A 25,010-nucleotide genomic window follows, 5' to 3' on the forward strand; every position below is an offset into this window, starting at 1 on the left:
GCCCGCAGGGGAAGCGGCGGCTGCCAGGGCGGGCGGAGTCGGAAGCACGACAGCACGGGGCGCTGGGGCGGCGCTGGTGGCGGGGGCGGGAGCAGCTCGGCACTCGCTGCCGTGCTGGGGTCGCGGCGCAGGGACGGAGCCGGGCAGCGCCGGCCCCACAGCAGCACCAGAAGCAGCAGCGGCAGGAGGAGGAGGAGCCGCCGGAGCCGCCTCCCGCCGCCGAGCGCGGGGAGCCGCCGGAGCCGCTGCCCCGGGCGGCTTGCGAGCGCCGGGCTGCGGCGCCGCCGCTGCCTGCCGCCGCTCCGCGGGTGAATGAACCTGTCCCGGCCGACCACGACGGCGGCTTCGCCTCGGGGTCCGGCACCAGCCTCTCTCCGCACAAGATGGACGGTTTCGCCGGGAGTTTGGGTGAGTCGCGGCGGGACGGGACGGGACGGGACGGGACGAGGTGCGGGCAGCCCGCCGTGCGGCGGGGCCCGGGACGCGCACCTGCGGCCGGCGGGGATGCCGGAGCCGCGGGCTGGGACTGCCCGGGGCCAGCCGGGCCGGTGCGTGCGAACACCGCCCGCGGCGGGAGGGGAGGGGATGCCAGCGCGAAATCTGGTCAGCTTCAAACCATCTGTTGCGAGCTCCGGCTGCACTTGCCTTCTTTGTTCTTCCCTCGCCGTGGGTTTGCGCTTCCCCAGAGCTAGTTACTTGGCTTTGGGCTGATGGTTTGGCTTAGGTTGTTTGGGGTTTTTAAAAATGTTACTTTGTTTTTTGCCTCTCCCTTTTGCTCCGGGGTGGGAGGGACGCCGTCGGTCCGGGCGCAGCGGGCCCGGTGTCGCGCCGGGAGCCGCGGGCGGCTCTGCCCTGTCCCGGCTCAGAGCGGCTCCAAGGGGAGCGCAGCACCCCTGGAAACCTGGGGGCGCTGGCGGCATCCGCGGGAATGGTAACGGGGCAGTCGGCGCCTTCCCGGTGTCCGAGCATCCGTCCGTGTGCCCGAGGAAGCCTCCTGGCTGCCTGGGCGGCATGTTCATCTGCGGAGCCGTGGCGTGGTCGAAAATATTTTCTGCTTGCTCGTGTAAATGTTGCCAGAAAACTGATAGGCTGCACTGCCTTCAGTTTTATGAAGGCTGCGGCAAATTCCCACCAGTTTCTTGAAGCAAAAATACTCCACCAGCCTAGTTTTTTACTTTTTTGGGGGGACAGATTGCATGTGCTACCAGGTGTTGCTGATTACAAGTGTGAACTGAACATGCATTCAAATGTAAGAATTGTAAACCGTGTAAGTTTCCATTTCTGCAAATTATAAGAGTATTGGCTTTGCAGTGCTGTCTGCCTGCTGTTCTCATCGTGTTCACTGCCGATGCATCTATTGCAGGCGTTTTGTAATCAAACTCCATCTTTTGTAGAATAATAAAACTGTGCCTCTTAAAAATAAGATTAACTTATTTTTATGTCACTCCTGTAAAATCTGTAGTAACAGTGAATAGTTCTCAATTTTCTGGAAAAATTGACTCATTTAAATACTTCTGAGTGTGATCCTAACCTTTCAGGTTTTTGAAATGTCAACTCCAGCATTTTGGGCATCTCTCCAAACCAAACTGGTGCACCATAATTAACAGTATGCTTTGGTAGTTTGGCTCTTTGCCAGGCATACTGTCCTTGCTCAAGTAACTGCCATGGCCATTTTAAATCTAGTGATCAGAAAGCGACACATGGAGGAATTGCACGGGTTCTGTTCCCAGTTTTCTGAGGGAAGATTGTGCCTGTGGGTGACATATGCAAATATTCCATGGTTAATATTTATGAACCTCTTAACCCAGCAGAAGAACTGATCACCATATCAAAGCACACCGATATTGCTTTTAACTCGTGCAGTATTGGTCCCGAGAGAGGTCGATATTTAGAAACAACTGGCTTTTGTTGGAAGTAGGAAAAACTCAATTACTACGAAATAATAAAGCTCTGCTTTCTTGCTTGAGGTTCTCAGTGAGCAGTGGTGTGGGATCGCCGGGTGGCCCAGCACCTTGTGCTGGAGCCGCGATGGGCTCATTGGGGCATCCCATGTGTCTTATTAAGGGGGGCTCCATCTGGACCTTTAATTTGTTTCACTGTTTGTTCAGGAAGGCGCTGTGATTTTGTGTGAATTTAATGAGGATTAAGCTCAGCTCAGCCTTTTAAAATGGGTATTATGATATTCACTGCTAGTTGGCCTTTGATTTTGCTTTTGAGGCAAGCACTGATGCTCAGAGGTTTTCTGGACTTGGGCTAAGGGGAGGGCATTCCCAGAATCTTTTGCTTTGAAGTATGAAACTTTACGTGACTTTTTTGTTTGCAGGTTTGAATCATGCAGCTTAGTCCTCTTCTGTATTTATAATCACTTGTTGGCCGTTCTAGCCGCTAATGAGCACATAGAGTTCACAAAGATGTGTGAATTGTTCTGAGACCTTTTTTTTTAAATGTCTCTAATTAAAATCTAATGGCTTGAATTTAATTAGCTGTCCGCTAAATGTCTTTTAGGAAGGCCATAAATTAATGTAATTTAGAATGAAATGTAAAAATTAATTAAAATTATTGTTGGCAAAACCGTGCTGTCTATGTATGTGCATGCTCAACCAGTCAAGCAAGGTTATTAGAGAGCAAGTTGTCCTTTTAATGCCTCTTGTCATTATCTGGAAGGCAAAATGTTATTACAGATTGTGCCCTCTAGCACAGGCAGAAATACCTTCTTGCATGTCTCTTGCAGTTGAAAATACTTTACGCAGCTGTTTTCTTTTGGCTTCCACATTGAAATTTTTATGAGACTAAACAGATGAAAGAAACCATTTTATATGTAATTTAGAAAATTGTTTTGGTTATTGGCTTAGTAAGTGCTTATGTAGCACTCTACTTACGAGTATACAATTACTGTGTACAGTAAAAAAATAAACCTATCTGTTATGAGTTAACTTGAACAGTTGAAATAGGTATTGATTATTTTGATGAAGCACTGAGTTATTTTCCGTTTGCTGTGACTTCAGTACCTTTAGAATATCACAGTGATATTTGAATCCCATGCATTATCTCAAGTAGGACAGTTGTATCTCACATTTGGCATTACCAACGTGATGGTTGTCAGAGGTCTCAATGGATTCTGACCATCTGCTTTTTCAGATGCATCCCTCCAAGTCAAAGAATGTGCTTCTGAATGGGAACAAGAAGTCTGTGAACCTGGGCTGGGTGCCTGGGCTCTTGCCTTGTGCCCTGGCTGAAACAGGAGCACAGCATGGGCGTCTGGCTCTCATGCTGCCAAGTTCCCCTGCCTCTCAGGGTCCTCATCAAAACAGATCTGCATCAGGGCAGAGAAAGCACTGATGATTCTGCCAAAGGACTCAAGCAGAGAGTTCTAGCAAAAGGAAAAAAAAAAGGCAAATAAAAAAGACCATGTGGGAAATAGTGCAGCTAAGGCTGTCAATAAGCGTTGCCCTGTTTCATCCCTGGCTCCTGTTTGTTCTGCACTGCTGCCCTGAGTCTGTTCCACTCTGGCACTGGTGCCTGCGAGCCCCCGGGTGAGCTGGTTCAGGCATGCCCATCAGAGGGCTGCAGGGCTGCAGAAGACTGACAGTTTTGCCAATAATAATTTTGATTTTTACGTATCATCAGGGATTATATTACTTTGCTGCTTGCCCCTGGTGTTTTGATGGGTTTCTGCCTAAATTGGCTCGCTGGGGAGTAGGAGAAGCGTGGCAGGTGGTGGGAAGGAAGCGGAGGGAGCTTCAGCTGGGGCTGGGTGGGACCGGGTGGCACTGTGCGTAGCTGTCAGCTCCGAGAGTGACTTTGCTGGGTCGTGCCTAAGGTGTGAGATTTGCTAGATTTAGACTCCGGAAGAGCCAGCCGTGACAGGCTGCCTGCGGCTGCTGAGGAGTGAGTGCTCTTTGCTGGACAGTTTTCCATTACTTTTAGCAGCTGCATTGTTTTCCTTTCTGAGAAAGCTTCTGCTAGCTGAACTCTGTAACAATACTCGTGGTAAACAAAGATATGGAAACATTAATCAGATTGTATTAAATAAATCACTACAACCTTTACCAAGTTTGTTGCCACTGTGTGATAACAATGTGGAAGAGAGCATTTCAAAAGGACTCTCTCCATTATTGACGTCTGTGGCAGAATAGTAACTCATAAAAAATGGAGAAGTCTCAACTTCTGATTTCAAGCCATGGTTTTTGTGCAGCTGTGCAGGATGCCCTGAAGGTTAGAAGGAGTCTTTCTGAAGGATTCTTTATGGTTGAAATTATTTTCACAGAGAAATTAAAATCACTCTTATCTTGAAGTCTCAGGCAAGCGGAATAATTTAGGATTTTTTTTTTTAAGATTCTTTGAGCCTGTGCATTTTGTTTTCAGAGAACTTGAAGGTGAAGGAGAGCTGAAATTACTAAGTGGAGACCAATGCTTTGCTCTGCTGTTGTTGTTACTGCAGGAAGAACTGGAGACATAATAAAAAAAATTCTTTTTTATAATTTTGTGCAGTATCTACATTTTCTTCTGTCACTGTGTGTGTATTGCTACTAACTGCAGTTTATATGCTAACCACTTACTGGGGGGGTGACATGGAGGTAAGTTCATATCATTTTGCCCCATTTTTTTTCCTGGGTATTGTGCAGAAGCTGTCTGTGTCAGGTAGGTTCTGAGGCAGTATTATGAGTATGTGCTGCTCCTCAGCCCTGCAGGAACCAGCAATGTCTGTTGAACCTGTGGCTTTGCTAAAACCCAGTAAGGCTTCTCCAAAGCCCCCAGTCTGTGGGGGCAGAACTGCTACAGGGCTCAGGCAGAGAGGATTTTGTGGTCGCTGGTGCCGTGAGCCTGGAAAGCGTGTGTGCATGATGATTCATCTCTGGCTGGGCTCACTACCGAGAAAAATGAGTGTGTGGGGTATTTGTCATTTATTTGGGCTAGAATATTAAGTTTTATCGTTGCCCGTCTAGACTGCAGAAGTGGCCGTGGTGCTGCAATGCAATTGCTCATAGCAACAACAAGCTCAGCCTAATTCACAGGGCTCTGCTGCTGGGATTGCTGCGTGCTATTGTCACTGTGCTGGTCTTCATAAAAATAAAAACTTTGGCAGGACATCATTCTCCCCTGCCTGAGAGGGGTGGCCTTGGCTGCTGCCAGGGGAGATTAAACTCCAGCAGCAAGGAGGGAACAGGCTGTTTGCTTTAGAAACTTGGTGGCGGCGGTTCACCTTTTGCTAAAGAGTTCTTTAGTTCATGTGCAGTGAGGAGGAACCCTTTGCTTTCTAGCCAGCTGAAAAGCAAAGGATTGTGTGTTTAAAAACAATCCTATTTTGCACAGAGTAATTGGCAATATTTGCTCTCATTGTGAGTAGTATCTCAAACACACGAGCCTGTTAGAACTCCTTCTCTTAGAATATCTTTCTTCTTTAGAGAGGCTTTTAATGCTTGGGATGCTTACAATAATTTCTGGCCTTACAGTGTGTTTTTCGTATTCTGTAACTGAATACTTTTGATATGGCAGTAGAGTTATCTGACAGGATTGTCTCTTGCTTGAAGAACCTACTCAGAAATACTCAGGATTCTTTCCTTCTATGCTTTATATCATGAAGTATGTAAGAGCGAAAAATTGGTCAAGAACAGTGTTATTGGAAGTTCTTTGAAGCAGAATTTTGTTTTGTAAACATTGTTATTATGAATTGTGTTGTTAGTAAGTACAGGGTGATCAGCATGTTGCTCCTTGGTCTTCAGAGCTGCTTCCCTTCTTGGTGTGGTTTGTATCAATTACTGAGGTTTATTTTTCCTGTCTCTCTTTAGGTCCCTGCTAAAGCTAATCCTTAATGAATGCGATTGCAAGGCCAAGAATGTTGTTCCTGTTTTACCCACACATAATGTAATGGGAAGGGTGTTAGAGCATAATTAATTTTATAGCACATGGCATGTATGATGACAGTGCAAGTCTCTCTGCTCTTGCTGGTGTTGTGCATTTCTAGTAAGGACATTGATCTGTTTAGGAGGTGAAAATCACCTGATAAAGCACTTTTCATAAGCTTCACTAACTTCCTTTTCAAGAAATCTCTCTGCAGTTACTGAGGAGCTCAGGTGGAGCCACTGCTCACCTCCCTTTTCCTCTCTGTAAACAAGTGAGCACCAGGAGTTTAAAGAGGAATTACTTGCCTCTTTTTCTTCATCCGCTTGTTTAAATTGATGCAGAATTCTAGTTTCCTGGACTTTTCTTTAATTGAATGCTGAAGGATGGTAACTGGACACCACATGGTGATGTGCAATTTTTTTCTGAGACCTTGAGTGCTCTTTAGGAAGTACACATATGGGCATTCAGCTTGCAAAAGCTTGTATCCTTGGAGCAGCTTGGAGTCTGAACTGATCATTCGGTCAATGAAAGTGGATGGGTGGTAGTGATGAAAGGGTGAGTTGTGGAGAGCTACACCATCACCATTAAAAAACTGAGTTTATTGCTAAATCTTGGAACATTTTTTCTCTTCTCATTTTGCCTTTTTCTTTTCTTCCTCCTTCTTGCTCCCTTTCTTATTTTTGTTTGGCTTTTTTTTTGCTTTTTTTTTTTTGCTCCAAGTGCAAGTATTCACGTTAGAAACCATCAGTGAGTGCTACAGTATTCTTAAGCTTTCTGCCCCAAGACTTCTTACTGAGTTGAATGGGCCAGGGTTTTTCTATCAGTTTTTTTGTTTGTTTTGCCTCTCAGTGGGTTGCCTCTTTTGCTTATCCCGGATAGTTTCAGCCTAACTTGTTTACTAAATGTAGCTGTGTCTTGTTGTTTAACTGCTGGTTTCTTGATCCCTTTCCCGACTTTGATGGCTGCACTGCTCTGCTTTGCATGACAGTGCTGTCGATAGGGAAGGACAGCTACCTTTCACCAAGCGTTTGGAGCATCCACCTTCTTTCTTTGGCTGGTGGTGTTCACTGCCTTTCTGCCCCTTTTAGTGATGTGGAATGCATGCTCCTGTAGCTTCTTAAGCAAGATATTTTTGAGTGCAGGTCTGTCTTACTGTAGAAGTAGTCTTACCTTTTGTATTTAATACCTCTTCTTTCTGGAGCTCCTTGTACTTGTGAGTGACTCTTATGCATAATTCAAATGCAGTGTGAGGGGCAAGAGCAGGAACAACAGCTATGCACTGTAAATGGATGTGATATGTTTTGTACAATTACATGGAATTTTCTATGAATTGAAGAAGAATAGTCACTGTTGTCTTTCACCTGGTTCTCTTGTTTTGCTGAAGCTCCACTCATAGATGTGAATGCAGTGTTCCAGCCTGGAGCTGCTTCCCATTTCTCTGGCCAGTTTTGAGCTTAAAAAGTACGGCGGGGGGAGGCTGCAACCAGACTGGTTTATGTTGGTTGTATTTTGGATTTGTGTAAACAGTCTTAATGCATCAAGCTAAATTGGCAGGATTTCATAATCCTCTGGGAAAACTGGGAGTTTGAAACCCAGTGGATAAATAAAAAAAAAAAAAAAAAAAAGGCTCTAATTGCCAGATTTGGCTCCCTAAAGGGATGCTGTAAATTAGTTAGATCTAGAAATGTGGTTTAGTTAAAGTAAATGAAAAAGTGTTTTCATGAGAACCTTATAATTTTAAAGGCAAAAGAGTTGGGTTTCTTTATTCTGAGTTGAGACACAAAAGCGAGAAAATGGCTGTTGACAAGAAATTTATATTTGCTGTCCAAACAAAGAGGTAATGATTTCACCACTTTTTATGGTTTTTAATGAAATGATGACATAAGGGTACTAGAAATTGTTTTAAAATGCTTAAATTAGTCAGTGGCTGAGGTAAGCAAGCCTGCACATTCATAACTAATTAAACAATGCCAAATATATATAAGATGAATGGTAGGACTATTAGTTTCCTTACAGTTTGCTATATGTTACTTTTCTTCTCTTTTGAGAACAGAAGAAAGAATGTTGCTTTTGCATCAAGGTTCTGACGAGCTTAGTGCACATCTCTGTAGAAAAGAACAGCAGTAGGATGGGCTTGAGTTTGTTTCCGTCTCCCTTTTTCTTGGTCACAAGCAGACCATGCCATTTCCTGCTCTGTGTGCATTGGATGGATCTTTCCTTCATTAGAACTCAAGATTTGCATTGCAACTGGTGGGGTTTGGGAGTTGTTTGAATTTCAGAGGAACATTTCTAAAAATGTGCTTTTCGGGATTTCCAAAGAGAGGTGTGGAAAGGAGGAACCTCCAGAGGTAAGAAGCATAAATTAAACTCTCTCAGCTGCAAGATTCAGAGACATGGCAATACTCATGTCTGCGTAGTATCACTTAGCTTCTTTAAACAAGAGCTCTAACAAGGAGGTAATTGCAACTTTGTTTAACTATGAAATTCTGCATGGAACTGCAATCTCCTCCTCGCCCAGAGTGTGCTTTGCAAATGCCATCCTAGAGACCTGGCAGGAAATCAGTGGTTTGTGTGGCTGTGGTGCTTGCTTTCTGAATTCTAAACATGTCCATTAAAGCCATGAGGCAAGAGGGACAATGACAGGCAGTGCAAACTCTGGTTTTTTTTTGTTTTTTTTTTTTGTTTTTTTTTTTTTTTAATTAATTTGAATTTATTTTTTATATTCTTTCATAGCATAAGCATGAAGCAGCCCTGAATCCATCTGCATGTCTATTTTCTAAGCATTTAATGATGGCATTTTTCCATGAAAATTATATGACATATTTAAGAAAGATGACATGTTGGCAGTGCTGTTCTCCAAATCTGGATTTTTTTTCTGTATTTTCTATAACCTGTGACTGTAGTCTTTTCTGAAAGATGCTTGAAGGGATGAAGTGTTAGTTATAAACAAAGAGTTGGGTGATTTGAGATATTTTCAAAGGAGCTTTAAAAATTGCTTCTCTTCCTCTTAGGCATAGAGAAAAGTGAGTCTTAGGCATAGTTGTAGAAAACAGTAAACAATTCAGATTATTGTAAAACGCTTTCCCCCCCCACTGAACACTTTATTCTGTTTATTTGTGGTTCATTAGAAATGGTGTTCCAACATGGTACTATTCCTGTGTTTGCTAGAATAACCAATCAGAATTGTTGGTACAAACTCTAAATAGGAAGAAACAGATGATGGCCCCCAGGAGCTGTAGAGCTTTGGGTGGTATTTCCAAACTCTATCTAGCATATTAGGCAGTAATGGCATTACAAACTGATATACATTTTTGGGATTCAATTGGAAAATTGTTGAAGTGTGGAGATAATTTCTGTGTGAGGTTGACATCACATCTCAAGCTTTTGCCTGCTAGCTGGTTTAGGTGCAAAGAAAACAGATAGAAGCTGGCGGTCTTCAAATTTGTAAAATCTGAAGTTTAGAACCACCCCAGCCAAGAACTGAAAAACAATCCCACTTTATTCATGATGTGGACAGATATGGACTCAAAGGTATTGTTTAATCACAGAGTGGTTTGGCTTGGAGGGGACCCCAAAGATCATCTAGTTCCAACCCCCCTGCTGTGGGCAGGGACACCTTCCATTCGACCAGGTTGCTCTAAGCCTCATCTACAAACAAATTTAATTCTGAAATAGACTTCCAGTTTTCATTTTCAGGTGCCCAACCTTTAGGTGTTAATGGCTGTTAGTTATTTAACCTCTGGAGGGATTCAAGCTGTGGGCATCAGGTTGGTGAATGTTACCAATCTTTGATCTTAGTGTACTGCAGAATGGTTTATTATGGGTTAAATGTCATGGTGTGCATTAGCAAATGCAGGAAATATTTGTTTGGAGGAATCTTATATTGCTTTTTCCTTGGGGTATTTTGTCAGTGAGTTGGTGTGGTATTGTGTGGGATTCTAATCTGGCATCCTACTTACTGAACTGGAGATAGGAGACCAGTTTTTCTTTACATCAAGTCATATGAGTTTTGAACAGATATTCGGTCATTCATTTTGTGTGTGTGTGCCAGGCTTGTGGCTCTGCCACAGGAATGTTTGTATGTGTGTATAGTATTCTGCTTGTAGAGGAATATGAGGTTGGGAGAGCATTTTACTTGACTTTTAGTAGTCAAATGTCGAAGTCATCCTCCACCTCAGAAATAAAGAGTGTAAGCTGTTTACTACTGGATTAAGATATTTGAAGCATTGTTAGAGTCGAGATTTTATCTTGTTTCCCTCTCTGACTATCAGTTTGGTTATTGCCTAGCTAAATAACACAGGTTTTTGTGTGGAGATTCTTGCTAACATGCTTTTAATTATCTGTATTTACTTAATTACTATTTGCAGTAGAAATTTCAATTTCCTGCTCCTATAGCTACAGCAGCTTTACCAGCAAAAGGGCTTTAACTTGGCTGCTGGCTTTTGTGAATGAATGGCAGTGTTACTGTTTGTTTTCTATAGATCACAAAGGAATGGTTTTTTCAAAAGCTGTAGATAAAATACAAGGAATTGCAGGAAAGTGAAAGAGAATTGACAAGAAAGCTTGTGTAGAGTGTTTGGAGCCTAAACTGTGTTTGTCAATTCATGCAGATTTGTGTTTGATAAGATCACTTATGTCTGCCTTTCAGCCTTTAATTGAAGTTAATTTAAACAGATAAAATTTTAATAGTCCTTATTTTAGTTTCCAGAACTAATTGGGAAATTTCCAGACTCTGGTGTCTGCATATGTATATACATAGCAACGCACCCACTGACATCCCCCTACCCTCTCCCCCAGTTTTATTTAAAGGATTCAAAGTCTGCCCACCCTTCTAGTGAAGGAGCTTTTCCCAATATCCCAATATCAAATCCAAACCTGTCCTGATGCAGTTTTGTGTGTCGTATCACTTGTTTCCTGGGAGACTGACCCCCACCTTATATATAACTTATCTCGTATGTAATGTAGTCCTATCTGGACTTTTTGTATGTGTCATTAATGTACCTTTTGGTTTCCTGTCAGGATTATTGGATCTTCATTATCTTAAGCATTGCAGAATGTATTTTGGTTTTGAAAAACTTTAGGCTAATTTTGCAGTTTTTTTTTTTTTTTTTTTTTTTTTCTTTTCCGGTTGTGTTGCTTTTTACGGAGTCTTTTGCATGCGGTGTGTGGGTTAAAACTGAAAATACCTTCAAAGTTAAACAAATTAGTAGGGAAATCTTCACTAGAAAAAAGTGACTTGCCTAAGATGAACAAGTAGCTGCATTTTGGCAAACAGCTCTTCTGTACTATCATACAATCTTTGGGTATGTATTTTTAGAAGAAAAATGGGTAGGGTTGATGTCATCGAAGAGTTGCCTGTTGGGTCTTAACTCCAGTTTTCTTCATCAGCTTAACTGCTCTGAGATGTTGCCAGATATTGCAGTACTGGCTTACTGGCTCCTGCCTTTGATCTGCATCTTTCTTTGTTGAGAAATAGAGGTGCAGAAACAGCCATTTCATAGTGATTTTCATCTGCCTCATCAGCTTTAATGTGTGTGCTGACATCCCCCCTTCTCTGTCACGAACAGTTCATGTTGTGTCCTACATTCTCCCCAAGCTCCTTGGTGGCTTGGAGCCAGTGACGCGCTGCCCATGGGCACTGTCACACTGGGAAGCAGAGCCAGGTCCCCATTGGGATTTGGGGTAACCCCTCTGGGGAAAGACCCTTGAGGTGGAAACCATCTCTGCTTCTCTTTGCTGGTTCCCCTGTAGATGTGGTCCTAAGTGATGCCTAGGGAAGCTGGGTGATGGGACAGCAGAGACTTCCATGTGGCTCTGCAAAATAGCGGTAATGCTAATAATTACATATCACATATAGCTTTGACTTTCTGTGAACAAGAAGTTTTGTAGCAGAGAAGGGAAAGGAAAATGTCTGCCCCTGGAAGGAAGGCCTCTAATTGGAGACTGCAGGAGCCACCCTGGGGAACTCCCTGGGGAGGGTTTTCATGGGGATTCTGACAAGCTGCAGCTGCTGGAGGGATGCTCTGCAGAGCAACTTGTTTGTTCCTGTTGTGTTAGACTGCTGTGACATGTGCTTCTCACTATGAGTACCTAGATTGTCCAACGCTCTGTAGAACCACCTCTCCAGTACCTCTCTGGATGCCTTGTTGTGATTGCTTGGGTTTTTTAAAATCTTTTATTCCATGTGGACTATTATTTTGTGGTTTTCACTGAATGCCATTCAACTTCAAGTTTTTTGCTGGAAAGCTCTTGAGGTTGTGTACGAGACGCTTGCCATGTTCACCGTGCTTGCTGTGGGCTACTTTTATGTCATGTCACCCTTTTTCTAACCTGTGCTCCCCTGAGATGCTGACTTCTAGTGGTTTCAGGGTTATAAAAGCAATTCTCTCTCTCTTGGAAACAGGTGTTAGAATTGGTTTTAGTAGTTTACCTCTTGTGCTATGTGAACCATTTGTATTCTCAAAATGGAAAATTCAATCACATTGTTGCTCTGATAACTTGATGTCTTTCTGGGCCCCTTCCAGGGATCCTGGAGCAGGAGGGTGCTGCTGCTTGTTGTGCTATACTGGTTGTTCAGTCTAGCAAGATTCTGCTCCTTGGTTCACTTCTAACAAGAACCATCCCTCTTATTTAGTAAGATAATGGCTGCCATATGATTGTCTTCATTACCCTATTCTCTTCTTCTAATTTTTCATGTGTGCTTATGTACTAAAAGCTTTGGGGGACCATCTTCCATGCTGGTAAAACACTGAAAGTAGGTAAGTTTCTGCATTTAGAAACTTAGTTAGAGCTACACTTTTTCAACATATAGCAAATAATCATAAAGGCATTTGTATTAGTTTTTTGTACCCTGAGGTACATTCCACTTATTTGTTAATCATTATTGGTTTGTTTTGTTTGGTGTAACCCATTTTTCCAAGGACTTTTATTGCAGCAATTGCACATATACAACGTGAAACGTAGAAGGAAGTGCCACATCAGATCTCTGGAGATTCTCTGCTGCTTTTACAGCTAATTTTTATGTTTTGTGGTATTAAAGTTAATGATTTCTTGCTGTGCACGCCATTTCACTTGCTTAGTGTATGTTGTATCTGCTTTATTGCTGAGAGTATTTTTTTGAACCCACATGCGTCAATGTAATTCATGGGAAACTTATCTTTGGTTTTGTAATTGAACACACACAGTTGCATTTAGGTGCTTTCTAGTGCTGCCTCTTTTATTGATCTAGCAAGTGACTTGCAGCAATCATATGGAGTAGTTATAATTACCAAGAGGTACTGCAGCTCTTCTGTTACATATTGTGATCTTTTTTTTGCCGTGTGTGGTGTTTTGCACTTCCACTTTTCCACTCTCTTTTGAGTAAGCTGCGTATCGAGCAGTTCATCTGCTTTCTACCTACCATAAAAACCCCTCAGTTTTAGTTTTGAAGCAGTAATTTATAGTCCTTTAGTAGGTCAGTGTTCCTGTTTGTATAAAAACACTTCTGAAGGTGTCAGCAAGAGCAAACCAGCTGGAGTCAAGCTGTGGTAGTGTTCTCACTGCATTCCCTGCTTGGAGGATGGACAATGCAGTGCTGCCTCTGGGAGTGTGCTTTGCTCTGTGTGTGTGAGCTCCTCATCACCGTGGTACCTTGCTGTGCTGGGGGAAGAGCTGGACCCATCCCATGGCTCAAACCGTGTGGTGATGGAACTGTGTTGGAGGACTGCAGGGGGCTGGTGAGGGACAGCTGTGGCAGTAGAGAACAGCAGGCTCCTGAGTGTGATTCTTCTGTCTTGGGAAGCAAAGAATTTGGTACTTTTTTTTTTTTTTTTTTTTTTTTTTTTTTTAGCCTGCTTTTATAACCTCTCTTCAGGTGAATACTGAGTACTGGCTGTATTTGAGGGCAGTAGGGTGAGAAAAACAAAAGGTGAGCACTTGAAGCCCAAATGATTCCTCGTATAAAATATTTAGGATTAGCTGTGTGCCCATCAACATGATAATGAGTGTGTTTCTGCAAAAAAACAGCTAATTCCTGATCTGAGTTTCCAGGCTAGATGGTTTATCTCATGTTATTAATGGCTTTCTCGCATGTCCAGGGTGACAGCAGTAACTCTGTTCTTGTAAGTCATGTTGGAGAAACCCGTGAGTCTTGCTGAGGAGCTTTGGGATGCTGAGGGTCAGCTTTGCTTTCCCCAAGGAGCCCGGGGGCAGGGGGCTGCAGCAGTGCCACGCCTGCTTTGACTTTGGTGGGTCACTGTTGGTGGCTGTGTGGGAGGCTACTGGCAGGACCAATTTGTCACTGTGTCCCTGGAGGGCAGAGGATGTGGGGAAGTGAGTGGGCAGTCAGTGGTCTTAAAACTTGGTTTGGAAACTGTAACGATAACAGTGTGTAAAGAAATTGAAGAAGGTGCCTGGTGGTTTGTGCTGCCCAGTACAGCCAGCCTGCGGTCTGGCTCCCCTTTGCACAGACCCGTCTGTCCCTGCTGTGGAGCTCCTGGCTGCCAGCACGGTGGGTGCAGGTGGTTCACTGCACACCCCAGAGTGTGAAAATACCTCCTTGGTGTGTGGCTGCAGCACAGATGCTGTGAGGGAGGAAGAACAGCTTGATGAGCTAGTAGGGCACTTGGGGAGACAGTTGGATGCTGTTGAACATCCCAGTACTCTCCAAATCCCAGCCACTTTCTTCTCCCTCTGCTGCTTTTCCTACGCTTCTTCCTGTCCTTCTCCTGCCATTCTCAAAAAGGGTATGTGAAAAGACAGGATTTTCTTTTGGAAAGCCTGATGTTACACATCCACCTATGTCATTGTGTCTTCTTGCAAATCAAATATAAACTAACATAGTATTGTTTTCTTAACCAAACCAACCCCAAACTGGATCTAATTATCCCATTTAATTATCATTGTTTGTCTTACTGTCCTTATTAAGAGAGTTATGCATGTGTTCCAGATGAGAAAATGTGTTTTAATTTCATTTTACTGTTGCTGTATGCTAAATGAAAAAATAAGCCAACCTAATTCCCTTAGAATATATATTTTATGGAAAACGTATACTCCCTTGGAACATAGATTTTATGGAAATATCTGAAATTAAGGAGTCAATAATTTTAACCTAATACTTCATTTATAAGACTTGATTTTGAGCTTCATATTCTAAAGCTAGTGTGTTGTAGAGCAGGTAGTCATAGGAAAGGCAAGTATCAGATTACAAAACTTTTCTACATTAAAAATATGACCATAAGTGCCTCTGAATAATTCCAGATGGAAGGCTGCTGGTTTATAATTTGCTTCATATTACATTTCATCAGAATTCTTTGCTTCTTTTTTTGTTTTGTTATTGTTGTAAATCCAGAGATATATTACAAGCAGAAAAAAACAGAATGCAAAATAATAGTTTATGCCAGCAGACTTTTAGGTTGGACATTATGAAAAATTTCTTCACGGAAGGGATTGTAAAGCCTTGGAGTAGGCTGCCCAGGGGAGTGGTGAAGTCACCTTCCCTGGAAGTGTTCAAAAACAGTGTGGCACTTGAGGACATGGTTTAGTGGTGAACATGGTGGTGGGTTGATGGTCAGACTTGATGAGCTTGAAGGTCATTTCCAACCCTAAGGATTCTATTTCACTTGCTAGGTGTGTAAATCCCATTCCCCAATGTTTTGGTTGCATACTTGAGCTAACAGGGGTGTCAGGTTTGGATTGGTCATCCAGACTTTTTCATATGTTATTATGTAGTCCTAAGTGATCCCATTTTAGAGTACAATTCTTTTTTAATATGTATTTTAAGAAGCATATTCAGATGCTTATTGAGAGAGTTCCCAAAGCGAATGTGGAAGCTTTCAAATAAAAAGGGAAAAACTTGAGAAAGTTACAAACCTCCGAAAATGTGCAAAAAATGTTATAATAAAAGTGGTTTTGCAACCTTGGCTCTGTTTGCTGACAGTAGTGCAGCACAGAATTCCTTTTGAAATAAACATACTCCTGAAGCTTGTCAGCTAATTCTGTTTGATGAGACCTCTTTTAACAACCTTGTGGTACAGAAAGAACCTTAGAAATAGGCATAAGCTTGGTTCATTTTGTCAAAGGCAGTGGTTGAATATTTTTTTCTCAGTAATTGCAGCTGCACTTTCATGGCAAGGTGAGAAAAATGGAATTTTAGGTTATAATTAATGAAGCTGTAATTGTTCCCCTGTGGGAGGTCACCTGGGGCTCCCTCTGGGAGTGGGTTGTAGTAATCCTCTTACCCTCCTGCTCTGGGCAACTTGATCGTTCTTGATCCCCACGTGGAATGCCTGAATTGCAGTTCTGGTCTCTATTAGTCCTTGCTTGCTTACTCCTTATGATAGAGCACTATCGAGTTCATTCAGGATGACCATTTCAATTCTCACTATTTGTGTCTGTTTATAGTGTTTTCCTTGCATCTTTTTATTTACTAATTTCTCACACAATTTTAACAGTATTTTCTAAGTGTCTATTGTAGGAAATGATAACGATACCCATGTCAATAGATTCTTTATGTTTAATTTCACTCAAAACATCACGTGGATGTGCAGTGTATTAATAACACAAATTATGTTATGGCATAAAAAGTGCCTGTTCCAAGTTGCTTTTTCATCTATATCCTCTTTGTTTTTATTTGTTTATTTCCCCACAATCAAATTTCAGGCCTTTAAGAAAGGCTATGTACTGTATTTACTTAATGGCAGAGGAAAATATGGGTTTTAGTTTTGGCCATGACAATCACAAAGTCAGAATATCTGGAAAAGTTATTTCCATGTCTGGAAGCTTTAGCCTTCTTTTATTACTTCTTGGGGATAAATATCGACTAAATTACTAATTATTCAGGAGTCAGGTGAAATACAAAATGCTTCAGAGCCTTGTGGTTTTGAGTCTTTAGAAGCTTGCCCCAGTGCCTTTGACTGGGCCATATAATTAAAGAGATGTTCTTCATGTGGCTTGCTGAGATATTAACTGCTTGTGTCTGCAAAATGGGGGTTTTCTTTTTGTCATGCAGGCAAAGTGAGTTCTGTGGTGTGTACTTTTTATAATAAGTGCAAAGGTTGTATTTTTTAAAAAATCAGATCAGTTTCAATGATGTTACAAGTATGTGCAGCTTAAGAGAAATTATCTTGATTTCTCAAAAAGCATCATCTTTGTTGAAAAGTGCAATTTGAGTAAAATAGTTTCTGGGGTACAGAACCTCCCGTACAGTGCTATTTCTGAAATACTGCTAGGAAAGAGGCCAGGATTAGAAGGGGAGAAAAATTTACCAGTAAGAAGGACAGGGATTGCTAATGGTAAGCTTTTTCTCATGCTTCTCACTGGACCATTTTTGTGGTCTTTTAAAGAGGGATATTGTGATACTTCTAGGCTCGATTATTTCTGTGGTCATCTTTATCTGTAGTTTAGAGTTTTTTGGTTCCAATTCTGTACTTTAAAGGATTTTATCACTTTTCTATGAAACCTTTGCCATGGTCCTTTAGCATGTCAGATGAAAACTGTCCTTCGCAGCTAGAAATTCCTATTAACTGGCTTGTTTCTCACTCAGAGTAAGTTTAAATGTATTCTCAATCCCTTGTGTATAAAGAGGAGGTTGTTTCCTTGCAGTTGCTTTGGGAGAACAGGGGAGTGAAGGAGCTTGTGCAATATCAGGCTTGTTTGCTCAGTTGCTGTTACAACAACCCCCTCAGAATTGCTGCTTTGTAAATGACACCCTATCTACTGTTAATTATTTTTAATTCTAAAATTAATTCTATTTGGTGTGCATTTAGCCTGGGAGACTTGCCTTGACATGTAAGGCCGATTAGCTTGCATGATGTGGTGTTCTTTGCACGCGTTTTTTATTTTTTAAAGAGCTGATGTAGCAGCAATAAGGCAACAGCTGACATTTCTTAAGGTTTGTGACGATTGCTCTGCATTAGGGTTTCAGGAAGACACTGTCACCACACCCTCCAGCAGCTCCATCTTCTCTGGGGACTCCTTTTCCCGGTATTTCCTATGGCGCCTGTGAGATTCAGCTGTTCACAATTTGACTTGTTTTACCAGGTGACCAGTGATAAAACCCAGGAGAAAAACCATTGCAAGGTAACAAAACCTGCCCACCTGTGCCTTTGCAAGGGATGGAAGGCTGGGGGTGATATCTTGGAGTTTAATTATGACAGAAACTCTATTTTAGAGTAGAAATGTGTAGCTCACTCAGTTACATCAGCGCCAATATTCTGTGTGGAGCACGAGGAAGACGATGTGGGATGGGTGCGTGATCAGCTTAAAACATGGCTGAATTGGTTATTCAGTCTTCCAGCAGGATTTGCCTTTGAGTAGAAATCAGGAATGACGAGCACAGGCTCACCTGAAAGTGATTTGCTGCAAATATGAAGGAAGATGTAAGATTTGAAAAAAGGAGAGGGATGCTGTGAATGGGAGGTGTGCCTGCCTCCCCCAGCATGTCCTTTCACACAAGCTAATGGTGTTTCCTCAGGTGAAATGTGGGCTGGCACAAGGCAGGAGACAGCATTATATCTTGAAATAAACATTTAAATATTTAATTAAAAGCAGATGTGTGGAGGAGAGGATGCCTTAGGAGCACAGACGCTTGCAGTAACCAGAATGTGTTGTAAGAGAAGGTGATGCATTGCATAAAAATCTGGAGGATTGTTGAGTGTTAAAGCTCAGTGATATGGTTAACTTCTTCATAGAGAAGTTCCTCAGCATGACTCAAAAAACCATGTTATGGCTTTTGGCATGGATAGCTTTATAAACAGATACTTTTTTGTTTGAAAGTCACTTTTTGATCACTTTGCTCTTTCTGTATGGGTATGTTTGAAGTTTTTAGTGTGAATGAAGAAGAAAATGGTAGGTGTGTTATAAATAAGAAGCTTGACTAGGCCAATATTCAAGCAACAATCAATTTATTAATTAATATGGTAAAGTATGAGCAAAACAGCGCTGGGTACAGTGGGGGAAGTTTTCCCTCCTTCTTGGTTCTGTAAAACACCGATGCTCCCTAGTAAAACCACTAACTAAGGGTTGTAACTGTTTAAAAATTCCGTGTACAGATGTTCCTGGGTTAAAATGTCTAAATAGAAATGTTTCAGGTTTATTTTATTGTGACTAGATAGATAATGATTTCTCCAGCTCTTTTTGGTGGTTTAATCTGCTTACTTTGTCTGAATAAGCAAATCTCAAATGACACGGAGATGAATGTGGGTTGAGAAAATGCAACTGTACAATTGTTTTCTTGTTATGTTTAGTAGACATGTCTTAACTTCTTATTTGTATAACCTTCCTAATTTAATAAACTCTGGTACCTATATTAGATGTAACTGCATACTTTGTTCAAACGTCTGAGTGGTTATTCAGTTTTTCTGTTTTATAAATGAATTACCCAGAGGTATCTATTTAAATCCTGTATTTCTGATGCTATACTATCTTAAGACATGGAGTCTCATTTGCTCGGGCTGCATTTTTGTAGGTGACGCTTGACAAGCCAGCAGACAGGAATTTAGGAACTGCTAAGTGTTGGCATCTTTTGTTACCGATCACATTCTGCCACACATGCCCTCACAATGGGCTTTCAGGTTTTTGTTTCCTCCCTTTGCATCTGTTCATGCAGGGCTTATTCTTTGCTTGTTGGCTCATTTGCAGACACGTGTTAGTTGAGTTATTTTTGTGTTGTATTTCTCTGCAGTCAGGGAGCTGACAAAAACTGTTGCAGTGAATGTGTGAAATGCAGTGAATTTGCTCGTAGCTTAAGATATCGGTGTAGCACTTTGCAACAACAGAATGCATACTCAAAATGTTAATTTGCAGCTTGGCAAGAATGGTTCAGCATTTAGCATCTTTGCCATGTTTTTAGTACATTCACACATGTTTGAATGTACTCTTTTCATCAGAAGTCTCCAGAAGACTTAATGTTTAGGCCAGCAAAACAGGGAACATTCTACTGAAATAATTTCCCCCTTCTTTTCCATTCTATGTAGGATGTTTTTTTCTTTTCCTCATTTTCACATGTATGATTGTAAAAATTGCACTCAGTTCAATAACTACTTGTACAGCTCATGCAGAAACTCTTAAAATACAGGCTGTTTTCCAAATGTCAGAAATGCATTCTTAGTAATGGTGCAGTGTCTGCAACATGTCTCAACCTCTATCTTTAAATTATATATTAGTGCATAAATTCTCCAGTATTTTAACTTCTGAAGTTTTCACCCACGTCCATTTACCTCAGTCTTCATGATTTGCCTGTGGGCTTGTTTGAAAATGCCCACAACTTTAACCAATATAGAGTGAATTTTTTTTGGAGGTGTAGTGCTGGATGGGCCTGTTTTCTTTCTGTCTCCCTTCATTCTTCCCCACAAGCCACCAGTGAAAATTAAATTCTTCAAGATATTAGTTTTCCAAATGAAAATAGACTTTTCAGTGAGTAGATGAGAAATGTTTTTGTGACTACAGGAAGAAAGATCTGTGTGTGTGTGTGTGTGTGTAAGAGACAGAGTATTGCTGGCTTTTATCTTCTTGTTGGGTTCTGCTGGCACCTACGCTTTTCACTAGTATAGGTTCCTCTTGTTTCACCTAAATTACGGCCAAGTTCCAACTTCACAGTAAATTTCAGTTAGACTTCTAAAGCTAACTTGAACTTTAGACACACAGTATCTTTATTGTATTTATTAGCAAAAAAGTATTTTTTTCTTTTGTGTGCTATGTATGTAGAGTAGACTGGTTTCACATTCTTCAGAGAGGGGGCAAATTCTGTCAACTTCTGGCTTAAATAGTCAGATATTAAAAAGAGTAATCCCTTGCCATGTTCATGACAGGCGGACTGTCCATCAACAAATCAAAGTTATCACATCAGACTCTACTGAAGTTTTTTCAACATATGCAACCAAAGCACAGCAGGCCAGATCCCCTCTCCTCGATGGGGTTCTGCTGATCAACACCAGCTGAATTTCTGAGCCAACATGTGCAGTGGTCTCAATTCCCAAACACAGCCCTCCTGGCTCTGCCAGACTCCAGTGCCACATTTATATTGGAGGAAAGTTTGTTGTATCAGCTGTGTTACAAAAAAATCTGTTTTCCCCGGGCTGTTTGTTACAGACTGTTCATTGTGACTTTGGCTGGCTGTCAGATGCTTTATTTAAACAAACAAATTTCTTCTCCTAGTTTTCCTCAAGATGTCCTGCAGTGAAGTACCTCTGACTGAGACAAAATGAGTGATACATATGTATTCAATAAGTGACATCAGGATTTGTTCAAACACATCAATAAAGCAGTCATTGAATTGTGACTTTCGAATAGGTCCTTGTAGCAGTAAAACAGCAAGCAGAATCTGTAAAAATTTCCAAGCTCCTTACCTTTTGTCCCAGAGGTTTTTTCCCCTTCATGCCAGATGAGTGCCAACAGTATATGTACTTCCTGTGTCGTTGCTCAAAGGTGAGCCACAGAAAGCGATGATCTGCCATATTTAAGGCAGAAGTCCTTATGTACAGTTATGTCAAAGCAACTGTGTGTTTGCATTTCTGAATTTCTTTTTCCTTTCTTCCCCTTTTCCCATGAGTTTTGACACAGCATTTTGGAGCATCTGCTGGCAAGAGTATGTCAGAAGAGTATAGAGAAGTATCTTCTATTCTTGCATTTGGCTGGCAGTGTGTTTTGACTTGCTGGTATATTACATTTGTAATCCTATACCATGCATACTGTCCTAGAATAGATCATAGAATCACTGAAAAATGTAGGTTGGAACCACTGGAGGTCATCTGGTCCAACACCCTCCAGCTCCAGCAGTGATGGCTTCAAAAACAGATAGTGTTACTCAGGGTCTTGCTCCAGTTGAGTTTTGAATATCTAGAAGAAAAAAAAAAAAAAGGTTACAACTCTGGGTACAAAGAAAAAAAAATGGATTGAGGGTGTTTAAAAGCTAAGACAGGTGGCTGAGTTGGAGTTTCCTTTGTTGCCCCTTCCCTTTGCACCTCTGAAGAGAGTTTGATTCACTTTTTTTTTCTATAGTTGGCACTCCCCAGGGTAGTGAAGAATTGAGTTGGCTCCTGCTTTGACTTTTCTCACAGCCTCTGGTCTTGCATGGTGTGCTGCAGCCTCCTTACCACTGACTCTCTCCAGCTGGCCCATCTCCTGTGTACTGGAAGATACCAAAGTGGACGTGTGTCCAGCTGCCACCCAGATGGGAATAATAGTTTCTGCCAATGTGTTGCCTGCAGTTCTGCTCAAACAGCCCAGTGTGTGGGCAGCCTTGGCTGCTGCAAGGATCCCTTGCTGACCCCTCCCAGTTCCTTCACCTGGATCTTCAGCTTCTTTGTGCTGGTCATCCCCGCCTGAATGGCCATGTGGGATTTTCCTGAAGTGCTGCAAGACTGTGTTTGTTTTTGCTGAATATTGTGAGACTTCTGTCAAATAGGTTTTCTAGTTTGTCCTGATGCTGGGAAGCAGCAGCCCTACACCCCACCACTTCAGTCCTCCCCAAGGCTGATGTCACAGATTCACAGAGTTGTTCAGGTTGGAAAAGACCTCAGAGATCAAATCCAGTTATTGATCCAGCACCACCAGGTCCACCACTAGACCATGTCCCACACAGATGTGCTGCATCTGTGTGCCATTTAAATATCCCCAGTGGTGGTGACTCAACCCAGAAGTAATTTATGTAATGTGACCAGAATTTTTCCCTTAAACTGCGTGAGGAGTGGGATATTGATTACTGTTAAATAGGATGAGGGTGTTTCCATCCCATTGGCCAGATGAAGCAGTATTGAGCTGGGTACTGACCCATGAGGGGACACCATTGAGATCAGCCACCAGCAGGACCATTACACCACAACCCCTGCACCTGGAGCCCGGTGACCCAGCCAGTTTTTCATCCCATGCCTGAAAATAGTCACATGTCAACTTCTCACACCCAATCCTTACATTTGAGCAATGCAGATTTAATAAACAGGTTAGTGCCATGGAAATCGTTAATACTGTAGACCTCTAAAGTGCATCATTGCATCTAAGAAGGAATTGGGAATTGTTCGTGGAAAGACAGCTGTCCAGCAGAGGGATCTTTATGTTTGGTTTTTAAACCAGTATAGATTTGTGAAAGTGTTGGATTCAAAGTGATTTGAGCTGAAAAGAACTAAAGGGAGAATTGCAATTGGTTTGAGTTAATTTTTTTGTCACTAATTGATGTTGTTTAAGCTTTATTGCACTGACTGTGTGTGGAGGCCGTTTATAGGAAAAGCAGCTGAATTAGAGAGGCTTTAAGGAAAATGCTTGGCAATAAAACCACAAAGTATCAGGAGTGTACAGCATATTGGAACTACTTTTAGATCATTTTTGCTTTAAAGTCACTGAAATTTTAAAACTATTAAATGTACAACTTTTTTCTTTTTTTCTTTTTCATTTTCTTTATACTTTGTGAGACTCTTTCCTGGATGTGATGGCAGAGAATTGTTTGTTGTTTAGAATTCATTTTGTAAACTGTTATTTAGAGTTCATTTTGTACTTCTGAAAAGGACCCTGTGTTTGGCTTGGATAAGCCCAAGGTTTATAAGCACAACCATCCTGAAACACTTGGGCTCATCTGAGCCTTGAGAGGCAGCTCTGGGCAGGGGTCCTGTTTTGTAGGGCAGTGAGACAACTTGAATGAGTGTTGGGAAGTCACAGCTGAGCACCATGGAGCTATGAACTCGCTAAGGAGAAAATGGGGATGGGAACAAGCGATGGCTGTGAGTTTTGTGGAGACTTTTCCCACCATGTCAGCATGAGGAATGGAGCTACAAATATGGGAGATTGCTGTGTGGGCAGAGGCAGGGCTTCCAGTTTTGCACAGCAAATTAAGGCAGGAATAATTTAGACCAACACCCCTGTCATAAAGGGGGATTAGTATGATAGTCCTGTGTTGTGGTGATTGCACAGATTTTATACCTCTTTTCCTGCCCTTCCTCCCTGACACTTCCTTCTCCATCCCCTTCCCCTTGTCAAGCTCATCCAGCACCCACCACAATCTGCTGCATTGACAGACCTGTTCAAACAGGTATATTGTATTTAAAATATATGTCCATAGCTCTGCATTAGTGCATTACTTTTGCTCATCTCACTCCATTATTACTTAAATGTTCTTTCCATTTCTTGTTGGTTTTGAACTTGAGAAGGTTTGCACAACAAAAGGTGTGTTTGCTTGCCTTTTAATTAAGCCACTTGGCTTTGATTGTCAAAAAATACACAAGTATGTTGACTTTGCTAGGGGACAAGTGTTTGGTAGATGACTTAAATTCCACAAAATCTATGGAAAGGAAAGTATCTTCTGAGAGGCACCTTAATGAATGAACATACATTTTCAGTATGCCATAAGTGACTTCTATTAGCAAATGCAGAGGTCAGAACTTCACCTGCAAAAGAATGTGGTGGTGGCAGAGATCAGAACTAATGTGCTGGAAACGAGCAAAAAATTGTTCTTGAAAATTTGCATGTGCTTGTTTTTGTCCTAAGTGTTGATACAATGTTTTTGAAGGTAATATAAAATATAGCCTTTTTAAAAATTGTGTAAGCAATATAAAAACCTAAGAATTATTGGAATGAATGTGGAAAAAATTTGTGAATTTATACAGCTGTGCCTGGTACTAGAGACATTGACTTGTCAAATGTGAAGGAATACATAAAGGAATAAATACAAATGGAGGTGCATTGCCCTTTTGTCCTTAAACACTCGAGTTTGCTGGAAGCACAGAAAATAATGATCACTTGCTCAGGGTGCTGGATGTATAGCTTGATGCCAGCAGGAGTGCTTACAATAAAGAGAATACCTTCAGTTTTGAGTAGAAGTCATACCTATGTTCACCATACCTTGAAGAGTAGTCACTCTTCTGAAAATAATCTGCTGTCAACTACAGGGAAAAACTTGCAATCTAGTTTAACCTAAAGGAAGATGTTTATCATATTTTAATTTTTTTTCATTGTTGACAGTGGTGAGTGGGTGGGATTGTTGGTTTTTTTTTTTTTTTGGTCTTTGTTTTGTTTTGTTTTATTATTTATTTTGTTTATTTTTGGCTTTTGGTGCTTTTTGGGAGGGCTTTTTTTTTTCCCCTCTCTCTACATGTTGCCTGAAACTCACCTTGCAGTAGTTGAATATGGAATTGAGCAGCAAGCTGTATCTGCTGGAAGGGGCTGCAAGTTCACCTTAAACTGCTGCTTCAGTGGGAGAGGAC

General features: G+C 41.6%; 1 protein-coding gene across 1 annotated transcript in view; it reads left to right on the forward strand.

The window, feature by feature from the left end:
* EML4 (EMAP like 4) overlaps positions 1 to 25,010 on the forward strand; it is a 147,931-nt gene continuing 122,921 nt past the window's right edge. The window contains exon 1 of the mRNA XM_041477038.1: positions 1 to 408. Within this exon, the coding sequence (XP_041332972.1) occupies positions 384 to 408 (25 nt within the window). The 5' untranslated portion in view covers positions 1 to 383. The remainder of the gene's footprint in view (positions 409 to 25,010) is intronic.

Source organism: Pyrgilauda ruficollis, unplaced genomic scaffold (genome assembly GCF_017590135.1).
Source record: "Pyrgilauda ruficollis isolate IOZ18807 unplaced genomic scaffold, ASM1759013v1 scaffold4, whole genome shotgun sequence".
Taxonomy (NCBI): Eukaryota; Metazoa; Chordata; class Aves; order Passeriformes; family Passeridae; genus Pyrgilauda; species Pyrgilauda ruficollis.